Source organism: Callorhinus ursinus, unplaced genomic scaffold (assembly GCF_003265705.2).
Source record: "Callorhinus ursinus isolate GAN/ISIS: 27379988/994484 unplaced genomic scaffold, GSC_fseal_2.0 scaffold66, whole genome shotgun sequence".
NCBI classification, from domain to species: Eukaryota; Metazoa; Chordata; class Mammalia; order Carnivora; family Otariidae; genus Callorhinus; species Callorhinus ursinus.
The window spans coordinates 7,741,821-7,763,080 of NW_027397128.1; the positions used below are offsets into that span (position 1 = coordinate 7,741,821).

At 50.0% G+C, this 21,260-nt stretch overlaps 1 protein-coding gene across 6 annotated transcripts in view; it reads left to right on the top strand.

The window, feature by feature from the left end:
* The window catches only part of NHSL2 (NHS like 2), an 84,599-nt gene that overhangs the window by 7,155 nt on the left and 56,184 nt on the right, over nt 1–21,260 (top strand). For 5 of the 6 annotated variants that reach the window (XR_012376135.1, XM_073885889.1, XM_073885892.1 and 2 more), the window contains exon 1: nt 3,889–4,403. The exons of the other annotated variant lie outside the window; for it this stretch is intronic. Coding sequence is in view for 4 of the 5 variants with exons in the window: in XM_073885889.1 (XP_073741990.1) it covers nt 4,361–4,403 (43 nt within the window). In the remaining variant the exon portion in view is untranslated. Of the gene's footprint in view, nt 1–3,888; nt 4,404–21,260 lie in introns of those variants that run through there. 6 annotated transcript variants of the gene reach the window in all.

Below are 21,260 nucleotides of genomic sequence, written 5' to 3' on the forward strand. Positions count from 1 at the left end.
CAGCCAGATGTGACCACTTACTCGCTGTACACCCTCAGGCAAGTGACCTAAGTTCTCGGAGGGCCCATTACCTCCTCGGTCTGGCGGAATGTGTCATGCCTGCCTCGGCGTGGTTGTGAGGATGAAATGAGGTGCTGGCGAGGAGCATGGGTGTGTTGCCTTTATTACTGCTTAAAACTGTCGGGGGGGGCGGCGCCCGGGAGGCGCCATTGGCCAAGCGTCCAACTCCTGGCTTCGGCTCAGGTCATGATCTCCTGGGTCGTGAGCCCCACGTCGGGCTCCACGCTAAGCAGGGAGTCTGCTTGAGATTCTCTCTCTCCGCCTGCCTCTGCCTCTCCTCTCCTCTTCTCTCTCTCCCAGAAATCAATCAATCAATCTTTAAAAAAAAAAAAAAAACCTGTCGGAGTAGGAAGGATCTTTAGGGATCACCTAATCTAGGGCTTCTCAATGAGTGCCGAGAGGGGTGTGGAGGCAGTCTTGGGGGAGCACAGTGTGTATATATTATTATTTTGCCTGTGAGCGTTGAAAAATCCTCTGTGGGAAAAACAGATTTTTTTGTCTAGCATGGTGGGACCCGGGTATTTTAAGAAAGGCGAGATAGGTGTTTGGAAACCGCTGGTCTCCCACAAAACTTTCATTTTATAGACCCACAGAGGTAAGGTGATGTGCCCGAGGTCACCCAGCTACAGAGATTAATGCGGGCCCCGGTCCAGCTGCTGTCCCCCCACCACACCGCCTGTCACCACAGCCCAAGAGTGGTCCCCATGCCCTCTGGGATCTCCCCATCTCCACTTGTTGGAGATGCCCTGTGCCACCATGTCCATCTGACCATTATCAAGCTGGGAGAAACCACACAAGGCTCTGACATTGAGAAGAGGCAAAAAATGATGTTTGAGATAACAAGGAAAGATGTCGCTGGTAGGGGGTCCTGTACACTGACAGGTCAGCCCTGCATCACCCCCCGGGCAGTCCTTCCAAACCATCTGAGCTAATGCAGCCTCCAAAGTGCCATCTGCATCCCTGTGGAGTAAATGGTCTTCGATGAAACCTTCATCTCTCTCAGTAGCAGATTTTCTATTTAAAAAGTCAATCTCCTGTCAGATTCTCCAAGAGCACAGATGGAGGGGTGTGGGGTCCCGGGAGCAGGATGAGGCTCTCGATCGCTCCCTGTCATCTGGGTGGAGTGTGTTCTTTGAGTCTGCTTTCTGGCGTTAGAGATGGCGGCACAGAACCATCTCTGTGAATTCCTTTTGTGAACTTTGTAGACGCGGGGGGTGAGGCAGGTGCGGTGTAGGTCCCTTAGGCTTGCCTCAGAGAAGACATGCCCCTTTCTTGTGCCCCAGGAGGGATAAAAGGCACATCCCATCTCCAGAGTACGGCTCCTTTGGAATATTCGGGCCCACTCAGCAGCCCGGGGCCTTCCTCCTGCTTCAGGGACCTCACTTCTGGGATTTCTGGCTTCTGTGACTTAGCTCCTCGCACTTCTGCCCTGGCTTTTCTCGCTGAGCACTGGATGCTTCTGCCCTCCCCCTTTCCATACTCTTGACTGCCTCTGCCCCCGCACCATGGCTATCTTCCTGGACATCTGCCCCAGCCTTTGGTTCTGTCACCAGCTCCCTCCGATTCTCTGGGTGCTGCAGGGCCTGTCTTGGGGGATGGGAGCCAGATGTCTGCTCGGAGTAAAGGGCAAAATTGGAAAGGGTGACATCTCTTTCGGCGGCCACAGAGCCCAAGGTCACACTGCCGGCTCTTAGGGTGAAGACAGCCCCCATTCCTACTATTGTCAGGCCCTCAACCTCCCAAACATGAGATCTGTGTTTATGGAAACTGACACACGCCCACCGTTTCCCCACCCGGGGGCAATAGTTTGCCTGGACTCCAGCCAAAAGAGCTCAAAAACCTGAGTTGAGGGGAACAAAAGACAAATACCAGCCAAGACTCTAATTTGTAGACTCTTCCCATCCCAACCAACATGGTCCTGGTCATGCATGATGGCGGTTCCTACCACAACAACAGCAATCAGCTCCAGCCCAGAGGGGGCCAGATGAGAAGTGGCTGCTGAGGTTGATGACACCTTCAGGCTTGTGTGAGGCAAGCCAGGGATGATAGCCAATGGGAGACCAAGCTGAGGATAAGACCAACAATGTTTCTGGGGCGCCTGGGTGGCTCAGCGGGTTAAGCGTCTGCCTTCGGCTCAGGTCATGATCCTGGGGTCCTGGGATCGAGCCCTGCATCAGGCTCCCTGCTCAGCGAGGAGTCTGCTTCTTCCTCTCCCACTCCCCCTGCTTGTGTTTCTTCTCTCCGTCAAATAAATAAAATCTTTTACATAAATAAAATAAAATAAAATAAAATAAAATAAAATAAAATACCAACGACGTTTCTGAAGGGTTGCCTCTCTGAGCCTTAGGCAGAGGTCCAGCATGTTCAGGAGGGATACTAGAAGGCACAGGCCAGCCCCAGCATAGCTTCTTCCGAGCCAGGCAGCATCCTGAGCACTTTGCGGATATTCACTCATTCGATCCATGCAACAACCTTATGGTATAGGTACTTTCATTATCTCCTAAAGGAATTGTATAGGTTAGAAACTGCAAATTACACAACAGATACATTGATTAGAAATTGAAGCTCAGAGGCGTTAAGTGACTTGCCTAAGGCACGCAGGTGAGACTGAGATTCTAGCCCAGGCCGTCGGGCTTCCAAATCTGCCTTCTTAGCTGCTATGCTAAGCTGCCAACACGAGGGAGCTAAGACAGTCAGGCCCCCTTTGCCCTCCACCCACCAGCTGGACTAGGACTGGACTTCAGTGTCTACTGAGAATTAGCAGATGGTTTTCAACTTGACGAGATTGCAAATACTATCTATCAGTGCCTGGGCTCCAAGCCTGAGAAAGTCTGGTTCAGTTGGCCTGAGATGAAGTCCAGCCTGTGGGGAATGCGGAGGGCAGGGTGAGCAGCAGTTTGGGGGAAGCTCCTCAACTTAGAAACACAGAGCATCTCCCCCATCCTAACAAACGTCTACCTCCCAGCTCTGCCGTGCCCTCCGGTTATGGCCCTCTCTCTTTCCTTTCTAACTACAACCAGACTTCCTGAGAGGTGCCTCCACTCCGCTCCCACTTCCCTCCTTAACCTGCTGTGGGCTGGCCTCCAGGAAGCAGGCCTGGCCAAGGTTACCCTTTTGGTGCGCAAAGGGAGGAGAGAGAGAGAGAGAGAGAGAGAGAGAGAGAGAGAACCCCAAGCAGGCTCCCACAACCCTGAGATCATGACCCGAGCCGAAATCAAGAGTTGGACCCTCAACTGACTGAGCCAGCCAGGCGCCCGTGAACAAGATAGGTTTTAAATGTTTTAAAACCAACGATTCTCTCATGCCTTGTGCCCTGGGAGATAGACTTTGCTAGAATCTGCACTACGGTGGCAGGGTGGTGGTGGTGGAAGCGGTGAAGGAGACCAGCGGGATTCTCCACCTGATGCCGTGGAGAGCAAGGTTGGACACCGAATCTCACGATTCTCCGGCTGTTGGACATTGGAAGGGCCTCTTTCCCTCTCTGAGCCTCGGCTTTCTCCCCTGTTCTGGGACGCGGCATCATTACTCCTGCACCTCTAGTGAGGGTGCTGCGAGGTCACCTCTCCGTGCCATAGGCATGATCCTCGGCCAGAGTGGGCACTCACTAAGAGTTGAGGAAACCGAACTGAATTGCATTCAGCCATGGTGCACAGGCTCGTTCCGGGCCAAGAGAGAAAGTGTGTGTGTGCAAGAGAGACTTGCAAAAAACAAGGCCTATCTCTGTGTACGTCTCTCCTCTGGGAAGGAAGGGGCCCACACAGTGACAATAGACCAGGGGCGCTGACTCAGACAGCCAGTTCCTGCCCACTTCCCCTCGCTGCAGGACAGCGGCTGGGCCGAACGGGAGGTCAGCCCTCTGTGGGGCTCTGACTCGTACCTCTGGCTGAGAACCTTTCCTAGAGAAAGACAAGACCAGTTGGCAGGCGCTCCTCCCTGTTCTGCCGTGACAGGACCCCCTGGGCCAGTGTGGCCGTGGGCAGGCGGTGGGGGCAGAAGAAAGCAGGAGAGAGAGGAACCTCACTTGTCGAATCCAGCCTTGCTCTCCCTGGGCTGCGGAGCCCAGGGACCAACTCCACAGGCAGCAGAGCATGTGACTGATGGGGCCAAACTGAACCCAGCCGGGGTGCAGGGGAACGGAGTTCGGGAAGAGTCCCTGGGTCCCACAGTGAGGAGCCTGGGGACGGGGCTTGGAACAGTGTGGAACCCCTCGGCCCCCTGCCCGCAGTGCGGGCCCACAACACACTTCTCCCTCGCATGACGATTTGCTGGATGTGGCGTCTTGGTCATCCACACCGCTAGGATGGAGAGACCCGAATCTGTCACCCTCTTCTGGAGCCGGGGAGGTGAGTCGCTGGGGGAGGAGGGTCGCATGCTCGGTGGAGGGGCGAAGGGAAGGAATTGGGGCCCGTGGAGGAGGAGGGGCTTCCTGCACTCGGAGCTATCCTGAGGCAGCCTGGGCCGTCTTGGGGTAAAGTGGGTTCCCCTAGGACTAGAGGTATGCCAGGAGGGGCGGCGCGACCACTGGGCCGAGGTGCTGTAAAAGGAATTCAAATTTGGGTGGCTCTGGAGGAGGAGAGGGTGGATGTGATCACATCCCAACCCTGATGATCTGGGATTCTAAAGGGATATAAGAGTGACCGAGGAGACATTAGTGCGTGCGTAAGAAATCCCGTATCGCTCATTTTCTGCAAATCGACTTCGCATACTTTCTGCTCATTCGGATGGGGGGAGATGCCCTCTCTGTCAGTCTTGGGGAGGGACTCCTGCTGAAATGAGGATTGTGTGTGTGTGTGTGTGTGCGTGTGTGTGTGTGTGTGTGTGCAATACCAAAGCATGGGGGCAGGGAGGGGCCGGAAAGAGATGCCTATCACCGGTCATCGTTCACACAGGTTACTAGCCAGGAACCCAGTGTCTTCTAATCGCAGTGCCAGCCAGATCTCCTGGCAGTAGGGTGGAATAGAGTTCAGAGTCCCGAGGCGCACCAGCCTCCCCAACTCTGGCTTGGGTGAAGAGGATAAGCCTGGATAGGGGAGGTGACCTTACAGTTGCCCGCCCTTGGAAATGGCCTGGAGGTAGCGTGTGGATAAGGAGGGACTTTCCAGCAGCCTCTCCACGGGCTGTCTTGGAAAGGAGTGAGGGGTCTGTGGGTCTCTGGATAGGTTGCCTTTCTCAGTCACCAGGCAGGCCCTTGGGAAGACAAGGCTGGCTTTCCTCTTCTGAGGAGGAGGGGGAAAGAGGCCCTCCCCTCCCCCCCACCGGGATGTAGGCCCGGCCCCACCCTGCAGTGGGCTCCCTCCTCCCGCCTCCACAGCCACCTCCCTGGCACCCCGTCTCTCTCCCTCCTGCTGGGCTCCCTGCGGCCCCTCTTGTCCCCCTCCAGCCATTGTCCACTCTGTGGCCAGGGCGCAACTTTATAAAACGCACCCGGCCGCTCCAGATCCTCCCATGGCTGCCCATTGTCCACTGGTGAGAGTGCAGATTTCCCTTTCTTCTCTTTCGCTTTCTTGCTACTCTCTCAAAACAGAGCAGTGATAACATCGTTTCTCGCTAACACAGCTCTGACATTTCATAAATCTCTGTCCCAGACAACTGGAAGGGGCTATATTTAACCTTCAGCCTTGTAGCTTTTAATGGAGGGCCTTGCTTCAGGCGCTGCCTTCTAACGCCACAGGAGACCAGAGCCTTTTCTTTGTTCTCTGCAGGCCAGAGCCGGCCTCTGCTTTCAGCTGGCTGATGCAGGCTGCTTGGCCTCAGAACACCCGCCCTCCTCTCTCTCTCTCCAGGTGAAGGAGGTCCCCGTCCTGCCCCCTGGAGTGTGCCCCCTCACCTTTCTTATCTGCAAATACTTGAAAGACTCCTTCTGAACCCCATAGCTGGAGAAGTGGGACCGCAGGTGAGCACAAGAACAGGACGGAGGACAGGGCCAGGAGGTGTGGGCCGGGCCAGGGGGGAGAGAGCCAGGAGGAAAGAAAAAGTATCGTCAGGGCTCTAGTTGTGGCCGGGGAGAGAGGAAGTCATGCTAAGTAAGTCCTGTGCCAGGCCCTGTACGCAAAGCTGTGCGCGTCTTGCCTCGTGTGACCCTCGCAGCAGACCTATAGGAGGCAGGCGCTATCCTTACCCACATTGTGCTCCGCTGAGGAGACTGGGGCTCAGAGCAGGTCGGCGACTTACCCAAAGTCACATCCAGCTTGAAAGCGACACAACCTCTAGCTCTGCCCTGAGCTGTGGAGCCCAGCCCGGTAGAGGAGGCGCTTTGAGGGTCCTGGGGGGCTGCTTCCATATTCTGCTCTCTTCCGCCTTGCGGACGGCAGCTCCCGGGACCCGTCACCGTAAACAAGGAGCCGTAGAGTTCTTTTCGCTCCGTCTGTCCCCTGGACGCCGAGGGTCCTGCCCCTGTCGCAGCCTCACCCTTGCCGCTCTCTCTCCCACGAATGCGGGGAATGACGGTCACCGCAAGCACTGGCCGGGAAGCCTTCGCTGGGCCGACAAAGGGGCAGCTCCATCGAAGGGACCTGCCCCAGAGCCAATGAGTGGTAACAGAGTGGTAATGACAGCCACATTTGTAGGGCACTTTATTGTTTACCCAACTGCTTTCCAAGTCAGCAGAGTCGCAGGGAAGGGAACTCCAAGGTGATCTTAATGGTACACGGTATAGCTTTAAAGAACATTGAATTACATGGTGAGAAAATGATTCACGCGCCCTTCTCTTTCTAGCTTTCTGATTACATCAAAGAGAAGGTCTCAGTGTGGTGCTATTCTTCCACCTCTATAATGCGTGCTAATCTTCTTTTGGAACAGAGCTAGAGCAGGCCTCAGGCTCGAAGCCACTGACAGGCAGTGATATCTACATAGGATTTAATTACTCTGCTCAGTTTCCGCGGTATTTATTTTTACAGTGACTTTCTCTTTGGGGCAAGGGAAACTCCTTCTGTGTTGGTGTTTGGTTGCCAGAGACAGTTTCCTTTCGTAGAAATTTACTTAAGCAAAAGACCTTGCTGTCGAGAAAAAGATGAAGTGAATCATGAGCAGAGCCGGCGGTGCCCGGACAGGGCAAAGCTCGCCCAAGTGGTACCTACATGGCGGAAGCTTGGGCACCATTGGAACGTGGCAGTCGATCAGCACCAAGTTCCTCGAAGGCCCTGCCCGGTCTGCCCCTACTAGTGTTCTGGACGTAGTTGTCCCTTACTCCCCTCCCTCCCCCACACTATGCTCTTCCAAGCCTGCCAAGACTTTGAGCATGCTGTGCTCTCTGCAGTGTCTCTCCCGCATCCCTTGTCTGCCCATCAAACACAAACTCATTCTTCAAGACTCAGTGTACATGGTACCTCCTCTAGGAAGCTGTCCTTTAAGCTAAGCACTAGGTTCATTTCTTTCTCTATTACAGTGTCTCTCCTGTGGCTGTAATTATTTGTTTATAGGCCGATCTCCTCTACCCTATTGGCTCCAAATGCATTTTATAAGAAAAACTTAGAGAGGGAGGGGGGTGGGGCAGGGGATAAAAATGTGACTCCGAGTGAGGCCTGTGCACAGTGATTAGGCCCTGGGGACTGTCACAGCTCTTGGGATCACTTGGAATCGAGGCTTTCCAGATACCAAACCAGAACCTACACAGGCCACAAAACCTGTCTGGGGACTGCTGCCTTGGGGGGGGCGGGGAGGCTCTTGCAGGTCCCATGTATTGGGGTGCCTTTGAGATTAACACCTAGGATCTAGGGGCACCTGCGTGGCTCAGTCGGTTAAGCATCTGCCTTCGGCTCAGGGCATGATCCCGGGGTCCTGGGATCGAGCCCCTTGTCGGGCTCCCTGCTCAGGGGGAGTCTGCTTCTCTCGCTCCCTCTGCCCCTCCCCCCTCATTCTCTTTCTCTCTCTCCCTTTCTCTCAAATAAATAAATAAAACCTTTAAAAAAAACAAACCCACCTAGGATCTAAATGAAGGAGGCAGTATTGGTTCAAGGGAAAAGCTGGGCTGTGACACTTGTCCTAACAACAGCCTCAGCTCACCCCACAAGAAGCTCTGGAACTGGATTGGTCCTTCAGAGTTGTTCTGAGTCAGGGTGAGGAGACCAGGCACTAGATGCAGGCTGCCTCCGGGCAGGGCCTATGGCCTTGGGCGAGGCCCAAAAAGGACTGGCAGCCAGCAGCACTCGGTCCTGGGGGAACCTGGGGGGACATCACCATGTCTACCACAAGAGCCTCGTCAGCGCCTCCTGCTCTGAGGCTTCAGTGCTGGGGAGGCGGGGAGAAGAGATCAGTGATTTGCAGGGCAGAGTGTGGCGGTCAAGACTCGGTGACTGGAAGAGCCTGCTAAACATCTGTGAAAAGAATAAATGGCTGAGGGGCGCCCGGGTGGCACAGCCGGTTAACTGTCCGACTCTCGGTTTCAGCTCAGGTCATGATCTCAGGGTCGTGAGATCGAGCCACTCGTCGGGCTCCCTGCTCGGTGGGGAGTCTGCTTCTCCCTCTCCCTCTGCCCTTCCCACTCGTGCTCTCTCTCCCTCCCTCTCTCTTTCAAATAAATAAAAATACATTTTTTTTAAAAGGGAATAAATAAATGGCTGAATATGATGTTCTAGGCACTGTGCTTAGAGGCAGGGAGCCAGAGACAAACAAGTCACAGGGAACTTCTGGTATAACCGGGATGATAGATATGTAAAGAGACTCTTCCAGAACATTGTGGTAAGTGCCACAATGTCTACTACAGACCGTGTGTCCACACCACTTTGTTCTTGCTTCTCTTGGAGGCCTTATCATAGGACCCTTCTAAACAACCCTCTAGGGCCTGATTTATTGCCCTCACTCTACACGTGACAACTAAGATCCGGGGCTTCACTTAAATATCAACCGCTGGTCAGAATCCCCCAAGCCATGCTGGCCCCCTGAATGGTTCAAGCCCCACAGCCCGTGCCCTCTCTGCCCTACACCACCCAGCCCCTCTCAAAGCCACGCGCAGTCCTTTGCATTTGGCAAAGTGCTTATTACATATATTTTGCCTTGTCATAGCCCTGTGAGGGAGCAAAATTAAGGTGTCAGAAGAAAGTAGGCTTTTACCTTTATTTTCTTAACCTGCCTGCTATGCTTTCAGAAATAGATATATTCTGATCATATTTATAACAGTGACATTCTTTTTTATTCTGCTTTTCTTTTTTTTCTACACATTCTTAACCACCTGTGAAATTCTGCCATTACACTCATCTGTTCTTCCGTATCTTGTCTCAAAAGTGAGAAAATTGTGATCAAAACCCACTTAGTTCCTTTTGAGCTGTGAGGGGGGAAATGGGTTGGTTTTTTTTTTTTTTTAATTTCAACCTCACTCAAAAAGGCAAAACTTTATTGATTTGAAACATTAAAATGTATACATTAAAATGTATGAGGCCAAGAGTATCTCTGATTTTATGTGTGATTAATACTCTAGGAGAGGTTTTTTTGGGGGGGGGATTGTATACCTGAATAAAGGGCCATTTAGAGGCAACTAAAAATTACCCTTGAGGAGCTGGGTCTTGAGAAAGGCAGCTGCCCCTTGTCCCCTCCCCACCCCTAGGCTGGACCCTCTCCCCACCTTTGTGTCCACCCTCCTCCTCAAACTCTAGGCCCAGTCTCTTTCTTCTCTTCATTCCCCACCTACAAGATTTCCCGTCAACTGTCAGTACTGGCCCCATTTGAGGCTGTACCAAAAGAATTCTAGCATCTCTCCCGATGAGTTCCATTGTGGTCCGTCTGGTCCAGGAGTTCTCCTAAAGCAAAGCTTTTTTCTAGAGTTTCCCCAGCAGAAGCTATCATACTGTAGAAAGCCAACAATGGCTCTATGTTCCAGAGGAGAAAAGTCTCCATATGTTCCCAGAGAGAATAAAAATGTACACACCCTCTGTCCGTGCTCAGCGTGCATTCATTTGCCATCACTCACACGACTATAATTAAAATTTCCTCTCTCTTGGGAATGCCCGGGTGGCTCAGTCGGTTAAGCGTCTGCCTTCGGCTCAGGTCACGATCCCGGGGTCCTGGGCTGGAATCTCCCTCTTCCTCTGTCCCTCCACCCCGCTCATGTGCTTGCGCTCTCTCTCTCTCTCTCCAATAAATAAAATCTTCAAAAAAAAAAAAGAAGTTAAACATCGGAAGTTAAACATAAGAAGTTAAAAATCTTTAAAAAAAAAGTTAAACATTAAACATCAAAAAAGAAGTTAACACCATTATCATATGACCTAGCAATTCCACTTCTAGGTATAGACCCAAAGGAATTGAAAACAGGACTTGAACAGAGACTTGGATATGAATGTTCATGGCAGCATTGTTCACAATAGCCAAAAGGCTGAAACAACCCAAATGTCCATCTGTGGATGAATGAATACACAAAATATGGTATATCCCGATAATAGAATAGTACTCAGCCATAAAGGGGAGTGAACTTCTAATCCATGTGACAATATGGTTGAGCCTTGAAGACATTCTGCTAAGTGAAAGAAGCCAGACAGAAAAGAAGAAGTGTATGCTTCCACTTATGCAAAATGTCTAGAATAGGCCAATTCATGGGGAGAGAAAGTAGACTGGAAGTTACCAAGGGCTAGGAGGAGAGAGGAATGGAAAATTAGTGCTTGGGGTTTCCGTTTGGAGTGATGACAAATTTTGGAAATGGATGGTTGTACAACAATGTGAATATAGTTAATGCCACTGAACTATTCAGTTCCAGTGATTAAAATGGTGAATTTTATGTTATACCTAGCTTACCACGATAAAAAAAAATAGTTTAAAAAAAGAAATGAGAGGCCAAAAGATAGGAGAGACTTTAGAAGAATGCTGGAATGAGATCAAAAATTTGGATACAAGACTGGGTATGTCTCCAGGATAATAAAACTGTAACCTTTGGTGCTATCTTCCTTACTGGACAGAAATAACTTTCATTTCTACCAGACAAAAATCATTCACAACTTGCCAGCCTCCTCCGAGGTAACTTTTTACTTTACAGAGTGGACTGTAGTCAATAGTGGATAGTCAGGCAGCCTCATGGATGATACTCTCATATGTTCTTGAAAGAGTGCTCAGCCATCTTGACAGCCTTGTTGTCAAGTTTTTTATCATTCTTTAACACCTCAAATAAGACATGACCAACCACCCTCCGATGTGCGTCTCCATGAGAGAAACTTAACCTCATGTGAACTTTGAAGCCTGACTCTCACGTGGCATTTACGTCTTGGTGGCACCTTCTCTGTGGCAGCCAGCAAGGGCAGTCCCAGGCCACACATCAGTCCCCAGTTAGTCCATAATGGTGTATTACCGCCAGACCCATCTTTCAAAGCACCACTTTCATCGTGTTCCTGCCGCACAGAGAATTGAAATGACTCCTGATCTAGCCCACACTTCGTAGACTGGCTCACGGAAGCCTCTGGAATCTCGCCTGGATAGCGATTCGGAAAGGAGCTTTCAAGTCTCATTTCACTCAGGCCCAGCCAGGTTGGTCTGTCCCAACTCCTTGCTGTGTCTCAGACCTTTGCTCAGGCAGATACTCCACCTTTTTGTCCCTGGCCCATCTCTTATCCTGATGGGCCTACAGCGGTTTCCCAAATTGCACTCATCCCATGTGTCACTGCCATGATTTTTGTTTGCTATCTGTGCTATTTTTTTTTCTTAATATCTACTCTTGGGGCGCCTGGGTGGCTCAGTCGGTTGGGCATCCAACTCTTGATTTTGGCTCAGGTCATGATCTCAGGATTGTGGGATCGAGCCCCTTGTCGGGCTCTGTGCTCTGTGTGGAGTCTGCTGGTCCCTCTCCACCCCCGTAAATAAATAAATTAAATAAATAAATAAATAAATAAAATCTTTAAAAAATAAAAATAATGTACCCTTTTTTATTTAAAGATTTTATTTATTTGTCAGAGATATAGAGAGAAAGCACAAGCAGGGGGAGTGGCAGGTGATAGGCAGAGGGAGAAGCAGACTCCCCGCAGAACAGGGAGCCCGACGTGGGACTCAATCCCAGGACCCTGGGATCATGGCCTGAGCCGAAGGCAGACACTTAACCATCTGAGCCACCCAGGTGTCCGAAAATAATAAAAAATTTTTACCTGCCCAAAGCAGCAGGTTTGATGTGCTAATTAAAGAAAAAAGTTTATCTGTGTGCCACCTGAAATCACATTTATTTCCTGCTTGATTGTGTTCTAATTGTTCGGTATGTTCGGCCTCACTTGAAGATTTCAAGTTCCTTGAGGATAGGTACCATGGCTTTGGTGTCCCTCCAGCACGCAACACGGACCTAAGTGCTTGGCATGTCCCCACAACGTACCCTTTGGTTGACTCAGTGTCCCATCTTCTTTGGTAAACTTCTCATCAGAACACCAATGGCTTTCCTTTTTATCCCTTTAGTGTGCACAGAAACACTGAAAATGTACTCCTGGTCCTCCAGGGACTGATATTCCGGCTGAGGGAATAAGGTTCTTGGTGAGGCAGGCAAACCTAGCTCCCTCTTGGCCACCTTCCGCATGTGCTACATTGAACAAGAAGCCTCCCTTCCCCTCAGTTTCCTCACGAATGAAATGACGACGATAATGATAGCACCTGCCTTGCCTACATCATAAAACGGACGGGAGGCTCCGGGGAAGCAATAGTTATCTAAGTGCTTTGTAAAAGAGAAAATGATATCCATATTTTAGTCAAACGACTCCATGAAAATTAGTTCACAACACAAGATGTCCAAATAATGTCACAAGGCAGTTTCCCAAGCTCCAAATTAGTCCCTGTGGCACCGGCTCACTAATGGGCGGAAAGATTCCAGAAAGCTTGCCTGAGATGGGTCACGAGGTATGAGTGGAAGTTCAGTAAAGGCTGGGAGTGGGGAGGGGTGGCCTGTCTAGGTGTGGAGCACGCGGGAAGCGAACTGAGTGAGGGAAGAAAGATGGAAACCTACCTGGCGCTGGTGAGAAGCCTAAGTGGGCCGCAAAGAGGGAAGTGTGAAGGGGCAGGGGGAGAAACGCAAGCCGTGCCCAGATGGTGGAGGCTGCCAGTGCCAGGCTCAGGCTCTGGGCTTGCCAGCTGAGAGAAGTCCCTGGGTGGCTCTCGAATGGAGGGGCATGTGAGGAAACCATGCTTTAGAATGCAGATTCCTGGGCACCTGGGTGGCTCAGTCAGTTAAGCATCTGCCTTCGGCTCAGGTCATGATCCCGGGGTCCTGGGATTGGGGCCCTGTCAGTGGGGAGTCTGCTTCTCGCTCTCCCCCTGCTTGTGCTCTCTCTCTCACACATGTACATTTTAAAAAGAAGAATGCAGATTCCTCTAAGATCGCACTTCTTTTCCTCCTCATCATTTATGTGCCATTTATATGTTTTTCTTGCAAAATAAAATGCAGACTCATTGGACCAGAAAAAATCAAAAGTAAACCAACAAGTATTTAGAGTGAAAAATGAAAGTCCACCTTTAACTCACCCCTCCCCTCCGCTGGCTGATTCCAGTCTCTTTCAAGGACTACACCTGTTATCAGCATGTTGTCACTCATTCCAGATCTTTTCTTATTAATACGCCGACGTGTGTGTGTGTGTGTGTGTGTGTGTGTGTATACGTATCCTTTTATACAAATGAGTTTCTATTATACATTTCATACAGAGCTTTGATGTTTTCTAAACTTAATATATCGATGGACATCTTTCTATGACAGGATATCTCTTCTTTTGAAAGGCTGTATAGCATTCCTTAGTAAGAATATGCCACCATTTATTTAACCAATCCCCTATGGATGAAGACTTCTGCAATTAACTGTGCTTTTTCTTTTTCCTTTTATGTCTTTAAAGTAACATATGCATGTAGCAAGGGAAATTAAACAGTATAAAAGAGTATGTAGTGAAAAAAGTAATTCTCCTGCCTATCCCTAACTCTCCACCCCACCTTAACAGCCTCCCTCTCAAGAGGCATCCACAGTTACCAGTTTTCTGTGTGTCCTTCCAGAAATTGTGTATGCATATACATGTGTGTGAGAGAGTATGCACTGTGTGTGTGTGTGTGTGTGTGTGTGTGTGTGTGTGTGTGTGGAGAGGGAGGAGGGGGCAGAGAAAAGAGAACATTCCATATGAGCACATATCGTGGCTACCTGATTCTTCTTAATGGCCATGGCCCAATATATCGAACCTATCTTCTGTCGAAAGGGCTTATTGCCAGTACACAGCCATTACGTGTGGTACTGCCATGTGCATCTTTGTTCATGTATCTTCCTATGCACTCCATCTCCAGTGTAAATTCCTAGAAGTGGCATTGTTGGGTAAAAAGGAATGTGCATTTAGGTTTTGACACATAAGTCCAAAATGCCCTCCAAAGAAGTTGTTCCAGTTGGCCATGTTGTTCCCACTGGCCGTGTATGAGAGTGCCTTCTCCTCCATACCCTCTCTCCCTTTCATGGCATGTAATAAAACCTTTCATCTGCACTGGGGAAGAGGGTGGGAAACCTGAGGTGGTTGTGCAGGAGCGTGGTCAGGGAAGGCAGCGATTGCCCAGTTGTTCTCCATGAGTATGGTTGAGACTCTCCGAACAGCCCGATGGTAGATGTGACTTCACAAACATTGTGTCCCCAAGAACTTAGGTAGCTGGGGGCACCCGGAAATGACTTGTGATCCGCAACCCTACACAGCGCAGGTCCTTGACTGCCAAAGAGGTTCTTTTGTTTCCTGCCACCCTCTTCCAGCTTCACGCAGAACTCTTCTGGACCTCCTTGTGTGCATCACCAGCCAGGACTGGGAAGCCTGGATGGCATTCTGCTGGAGACTGGGCCTTGTGACGCACAGCTCTTGCAAGGGTCTGGGTTCCCAGAGACTGTAGGTCACTTGGCCTCTTCCAGGTTGCAAGAGCAAGGATGTGCTTAAGGGTCCTTGAGTGACAGGGCATGAGTGTCAGGAGTCACGTGTAAGTGAAGGAGAGGAAACCATCTCTGGCAGCCATTACCCTTCACGGCTGATGCCTCAGGAGCGCTGGACAAGCCAAGCACAGTGTCTGCCACTCCTACCACTCATCTCTCTGTCACAGCCTCTCCTGCCACTCCCTGTGGCCTTGCTTTGCCCACTCCCCATGGCTTCTGCTTATTGCTATCTCCCTGGGCATCTCCTGGCTTCTGGGCCACCCCACTGCATGTGCTCCCCCATATGTAATATGTCACATCATGTCCCCCAGGAAAGGACTCTCATGGGGTCAGTTGGTCACTCTGAGGTCTGGAACATCCCTGTCAGTCTGGGCCCTCGTTGCAGAACATTCAGAGACCGCTGGGCACTCTCGGTCCCAGCTGAGGATGGGTACCATTGATGCGGGCACAGGCCCCCTAGTGCCTTCAGTCGTGACCGAGAGCGCAGTGCTGGGCACAGAGTAGCCACTCAACACAATATGTATCGAATGAGTAAATAGGAATCCAGGATCAAGGAATCACTTCTGTCCACTTTGTTCGCAAGGGGGCTATAGGTGAGGCAGGCACACAGAGCACTGTAGGAGTCCTTTCTGATCCATTAGGCAGACGGCCAAACTTGGCAAATTAATTACCTGGGTTTCCGATATACTTGTCTCCAAATGTAGAGGGGCAGTGTGGTATATGGAGAAGAATGCAGGGGCGGGGACTGGGTGGCTCAGTCGGGTAAGCATCTGCCTTTGGCTCAGGTCATGATCCTGGGGTCCTGGGATTGAGCCCCGAGTCACTACGGGGAGCCTGCTTCTCCCTCTCCCTCTGCCCCCCACTTGTGCGAGCGCTCTCTCTCTCACTCTCTCGTTTGCTCTCTCAAATAAATAAATAATATCTTTAAAAATAAATAAATACTAAAAAAAATTAAAAAGTTAAACCTTCTGGCTTTATCCACTAAGCTCTCAGCAAATGAAAGTATGCTTGCATTTCTAGAGATACATTTGAATTTCTCAAGTCAAATCCCACCAGTCACCTCCAGCACTGTCTCTTATTGATGTTAATTACCAAAGGAAAAAAAGCCTTTTCTTTCTGCTGGTCCTTTAGCTTTGAGACAAGGCAAACCATTCTCATCAATTTGCGAACATTCCTTTCAAATACTTACAAATTCCATCTCGCTCTGATAGTGGCACACCTGAGTTCTATTTTATTCCCTGGACTATTTCCCTGTTTTGATTGGAATTGATTGCTGGGAAAGACACGGGGCTCTGGCCAGGACCCCACGTGGCAGTAGAGAGGGTATCTCTGTCTAATACACAAGCAGTTACAAGTCACCTCCCGGGTAAGGGCCTCCTTATGCTGTTTTCTTCCAGGGGTAGGGTATTCTCTAGGGAGGGTGTCCCATAGGTGATTCATCTCTCCACTGATGGGTGTTGAGATTTAGTTCTTAAAATTCATTCATTACGGGCGCCTGGGTGGCTTAGTTGGTTAAGCGTCTGCCTTCTGCTCAGGTCATCATCCCGGGGTCCTGGGATGGAGTCCCTCATGGGACTCCCTGCTCAGCGGGGAGTCTGCTTCTCCCCCTCCCTCTGCTCCTCCCCCCTGCTCCTGCTCTCTCTCCCTCCCTCTCTCTCACTCTCTCAAATAAACAAATGAAATCTTTAAAAATAAGATAAAATGCATTCCTTCACTCAACAAATAAGTACCCACTACATGCCAGGCATGAGACCAGGCCCGGGGATACAGAGGTGAACAAAACAGAGAAGGTTTCCAGTGTCCCCCTATTACCAACAGTGTGGCAATGAGCGTCCTTGTTTCATACATCTGTATGTACATGTATGACTATTCCCCTAGTAAAGCTTTATGACATCGCAGGTACTGGATCAAGTAGTGTGCGAATAGTTACTTCGGATACATACTAGAATATCGCCCTCAAAAAACGCTTAACAATTTACACGTCCACCTTTCCCCCCGCCCATTGCTCTCCTAGGTATATATTCTAGAGAAACTCTCATGCAGGTGAACAGTGGCACATAGATCATGAGTGTTTGTGACAGCCTTGCTTATGAGAGCAGTTGAGAAACAACGGGAGAATAGATAAATGAAATGAAAATGCCCGAAACAGAGCTACCTATACCTACATGAGTATTTCTCACAGACCTAAAGGTGAGCAAAGAAAGCAAACCACAGTGTGCCCGGGTGGCTCAATGGGTTAAGCGTCTGCCTTCGGTTCAGGTCATGATCCTAGAGTCCTGGGATCGAGTCCCTCATCGGGCTCCCTGCTCAATGGAGAGTCTGCTTCTCCCTCTGCTCCTCCCCCGCCCCGCTCATGTGTGTGCACTCTCTCTCTCTCTCTCTGTCTCTCTCTCATGTGCATGCGCACAAAAATAAATAAATAAAATCTTTTTTTAAAAAAGAAAGCAAATCACAGGAAGATACGTACAATTCTACAGAACGTATATGAAGTTGAAGAACATGCAGAACAGTGCCGTATATTGTATATTGTTTATGAGCATATACAGAGTGCCTTTGAAAGCATGAGTGTGCGTCATAGATATCCAATTCTGGAGGACAGCTACCTCTATGGGGGAGGGGAATGTGATTGAGGCACACAAGGGGCTTCAACTGAACCTGTAATATTTTATTTCCTTAAATAAAAGTTACAGGGGGCGGCTGGGTGGCTCAGTCGGTTAAGCGTCCTACTCTTGGTTTCGGCTCGGGTCATGATCTTGGGGCCGTGAGATCGAGCCCCGAGTAGGGCTCCATGCTGAGCATGGAGCCTGCTTAAGATTCTCTCTCTTCCTCTCCCTCTGCCCACCCCCCCACCCCCCCCCTTTGGCTGCTCCTCCCCCCCTAAAAAAAAAAAAAAAAAAAGAAAAGAAAAGAAAACGTTCTGGGGCAAATATAGGGAAATGTGTTTGTTCCTAGTACTTTTCTGTGTGCTTGAAATAGTTCATCATCTAAAAAAAGAAGACGAAAAGAAAAGCAGGGCAGAGGTTCCTGCTGCTCCTTTTGGCAGATGAGGAAACTGAGGCTCAGACGGGTTCACAGCCCAGCCCCTCTTGGAGCCCACCCTTTTGTCCAGGGGCACCATACAGGTACATCGGAGAGACCTATAACCTCTATGGGAAGAGACCTTGCACCCCGATTCACTGAGAATCCCCTTCTTTCCCGGACTCCAGTATAAGTCCTTGGAACGGATTTATGATTCTCGGCTTCCAGGCCCAAGAGGAGGATCACTGAAATTTCTCGATTGTCACTCTAGTGCTGGTAACTGCCCGGCTGTCTGGGGCTTCTGGGTGCACTCGAACCAAGTGTGATGAGTGCTTGGGGCAAAGGTCAGATCCAAATCTGGTTTGGCAACGGCCTTTACCATGAGCCCACCATTGCAACATGGGTACAGTGAGAAGCAACAGCATTGCAAAGTGCTTTCTGGAACCCCGCTGCCTCTGGCCCGCAGCTTTACCCTGACGAGGTGACACAATGGGACCATCAGACCTTATCAGCAGCATTCGGCCTAAAACAGAAACTAGGAGGGGTAGGAAGGGCGGTCCTCGGTGCTTGGCCCTGTTGCCATGGCCCCTGTTGCCATGGTCCCCAAGCACTTTTTGCTTATTGTTTCTTTCAGTCGTTTGTGGCATCCATTAGCAAGCAGGATCTAGAGACTCCCTGAGGCCGACCAGGAAGAGAGTGGTTAACGGCGAAGATAAGAGAGCATAGGGAAGTAATTAAACAAACAAAAAGTGTGGGCAGCAAGAAGTCGGTGCATAGAAACAGGAGGCCCAGAAAACAGGTTTTTTTTTTAAGGAATCTTCTTGAGATGTCAGAGACTGAGGTGGCTGGGTCAGAATTAGCTAAGAAGTACCCATTATGGAGCTGCCATATGTTACAAGAACAGCAACTCTGTGCCCTGGATTTTCCAGAAAAGTCCTAGTTTCGAGTATTTGGTTCTGTTTGTCAGACCAAGAATCCTGTTTTGAGATTCAGAAAGTAAGGTCACTGTGGTTATAGTAGCTCTATAAGTCATCAAGGAAAGGCCGATTTAGAGTTCACTCTGCCCTCGCTAGTTGGCAGGGAATCCCCACAGGGCCTGCCCCTGGGTCCCAAAGGCCCGAGCAAAGTGGCCCCATATACAGCCAAGAAAGTGCCTCTGGACTCTGTGCCCCTCCACACCCCTGTAGCCCTCCAGGGAGGGTGTAAGCAAGAAAAGCATAGGTTTTGACCCCCACACCCTGAGTTTCAACATGCTCTGCATTAACTCCATCAACTTGGGCAACGTTCTGAGCCTCAATGTCCTCCTCTGTGAAGTGAGAACAATACCCATGACAGAGGGTTTTTCTAAGCATCAAATGAGGTGTTAACCTTTCAAGCCCATACAAATGTTACTTGTTACAATTCATTCCTCCGTTCAACAAATTGGGCTGCCACTTGCCAGGCACAAGGCCAGGCCTAAGGGGTATAGCCCAGAGGGGATCAGCAAACATTAGCCAAAGAATCACCAACCCCAGGTCCACACGGAAGAGAGATAGGGTCGAGTTTCTCTTGGTAACAGTTGACTCTGGCTTCTGTGTAGAGTGAGAGGTCAGGAGATGGAGCTGGAGGCCCTTCGGGGGTTTCTGCCAACCCTGCTAGCCAGGACTGGGGTGGTGGCAGCGCTGGCGAGAAGCGGTCAGCTTCTGGATCTCTTTTGGAGGCAGAAGCAATGGAACTTGATGATGGACTGACGTTTGGCAGCGAGCAGGAGGCAAGTAGCTTAGCTAATTGTGTGCCCAGGGCTGGGGCCCCTGGGGCCGGGAAGACGGTCCCAAGGCTGCTAGGCAAACCACGTGGAGGCTGCATTTCTCCTCTCCTCCCTTGGGTCGAGCAGGACAACTGAAGATTGCAATGCATTGATCTGGGTGATCTGCTCGGGGATGGGTGTATGTTCCTTAAGTTGTACTTACTTCAAAAAAACCTTTGGTTCAGTATTTCCGGTTCTGAGAGGTTAGAAGAGAAAAGAGCCCGAAGGGCCACGGGGAGACGGGGGAAGGGCCAAAGACAAGGCTGGATTTCATAACACTAGTTAACCGCGCTTTAGAGTTTTCAGAGGAATTTCACACCAAGTATGCTTTGTCATGTTTTGCCAATTCGGGCCCAGAGCCATGTCCTGACTCTCGCAGTCCAGTGCTTTGGCTATTTACTGCACCGCCAGGTCCTTAACATTTGGAGGGGCGGGAGGGGGAGGGGAGCACGTCTCTCCCTGAAAAAAGAAGTTCTAATAGACAATCCAGGCCCTTCTGTATTGAAGCGGTTTATTCCATTTGCATTGAGAACGAATGTTAAGAGAACATTTGCTATTTTCCCACACCACTTGTCCCTAACCCACATCAACAGAGCTTTCATTTCTCCATCCTGTAGCAGGCCCACCCTCCAGAAGCTATTATCTGCTTGACAATCGGGTGAGACCTCTTGTCTTTTTTTCCTCTCTCAATTAAACTCTAAGGACTGAGGTTCCCATCTGCCTTGGAGCAAACAAATCTTTTGTTCTGTTTCCCAGAAGCTGGAGCGCTTTTTTCCCCCTTTCTCCCACCTCTATAGTTCTCTTTTTCAAAACACTTGACCCTCTTAGTGATTTTTAACTGCAGATGGCAAATTCAATTGGTTTCCCAAACCTGGATCAAGCCTTCTCTCCGAAGCCTGCTGCTTTTACCCTGCCTCCACCCATCCCTGAGCAAGGAAAGAAAAAAAAAAAAGTCGCATGCACATTTTCCTAAGTTCTTATTTTTCTCTTTGTCAGCAGTGTTACCTTAACAGGAAGGTAGCCAAATTGCTGGGAAGAAATAGCAGGGTACATTCCTACTGGGTAGGTTTCTCTCTCCGCGGTGGATAATGGCATCCGTCCTTGAGCCATCGTCCCGCATGGCACCTTCCCCCTCTATGGGAAGACAGGGGTAACAGGAGACGCCAAAGGCTCGCGTTAAAGCCGAGCAAGGAGCCAACAGAAGTGGAATGGCTCTCCATTCACAGATCTTTGTGGGGTTGGAAGATGACAGGAAAGAGAAAGAGAAGGTGAAGATGGAAGAGTGCAGAATAAGAGACACTCTGATGTTTTGTTGAAAACCATCCATACTTTTATACTATTATATAAACTGTTATAATAAACTATTCCAATATATAAAATATAAATATAAGGAAAGCGGTGCCCGACTGGCTTAGTCGGTGGAACATGCGACTCTTGATCTCCGGGGTGTGGAGTCGAGCCGCACGTTAGGTGCAGAGGTTACTTAAAAATAAAATCTTTAAAAAAATAAAACAGGGGCACCTGGGTGGCTCAGTCGCTTAAGCGTCTGCCTTCGGCTCAGGTCATGATCCC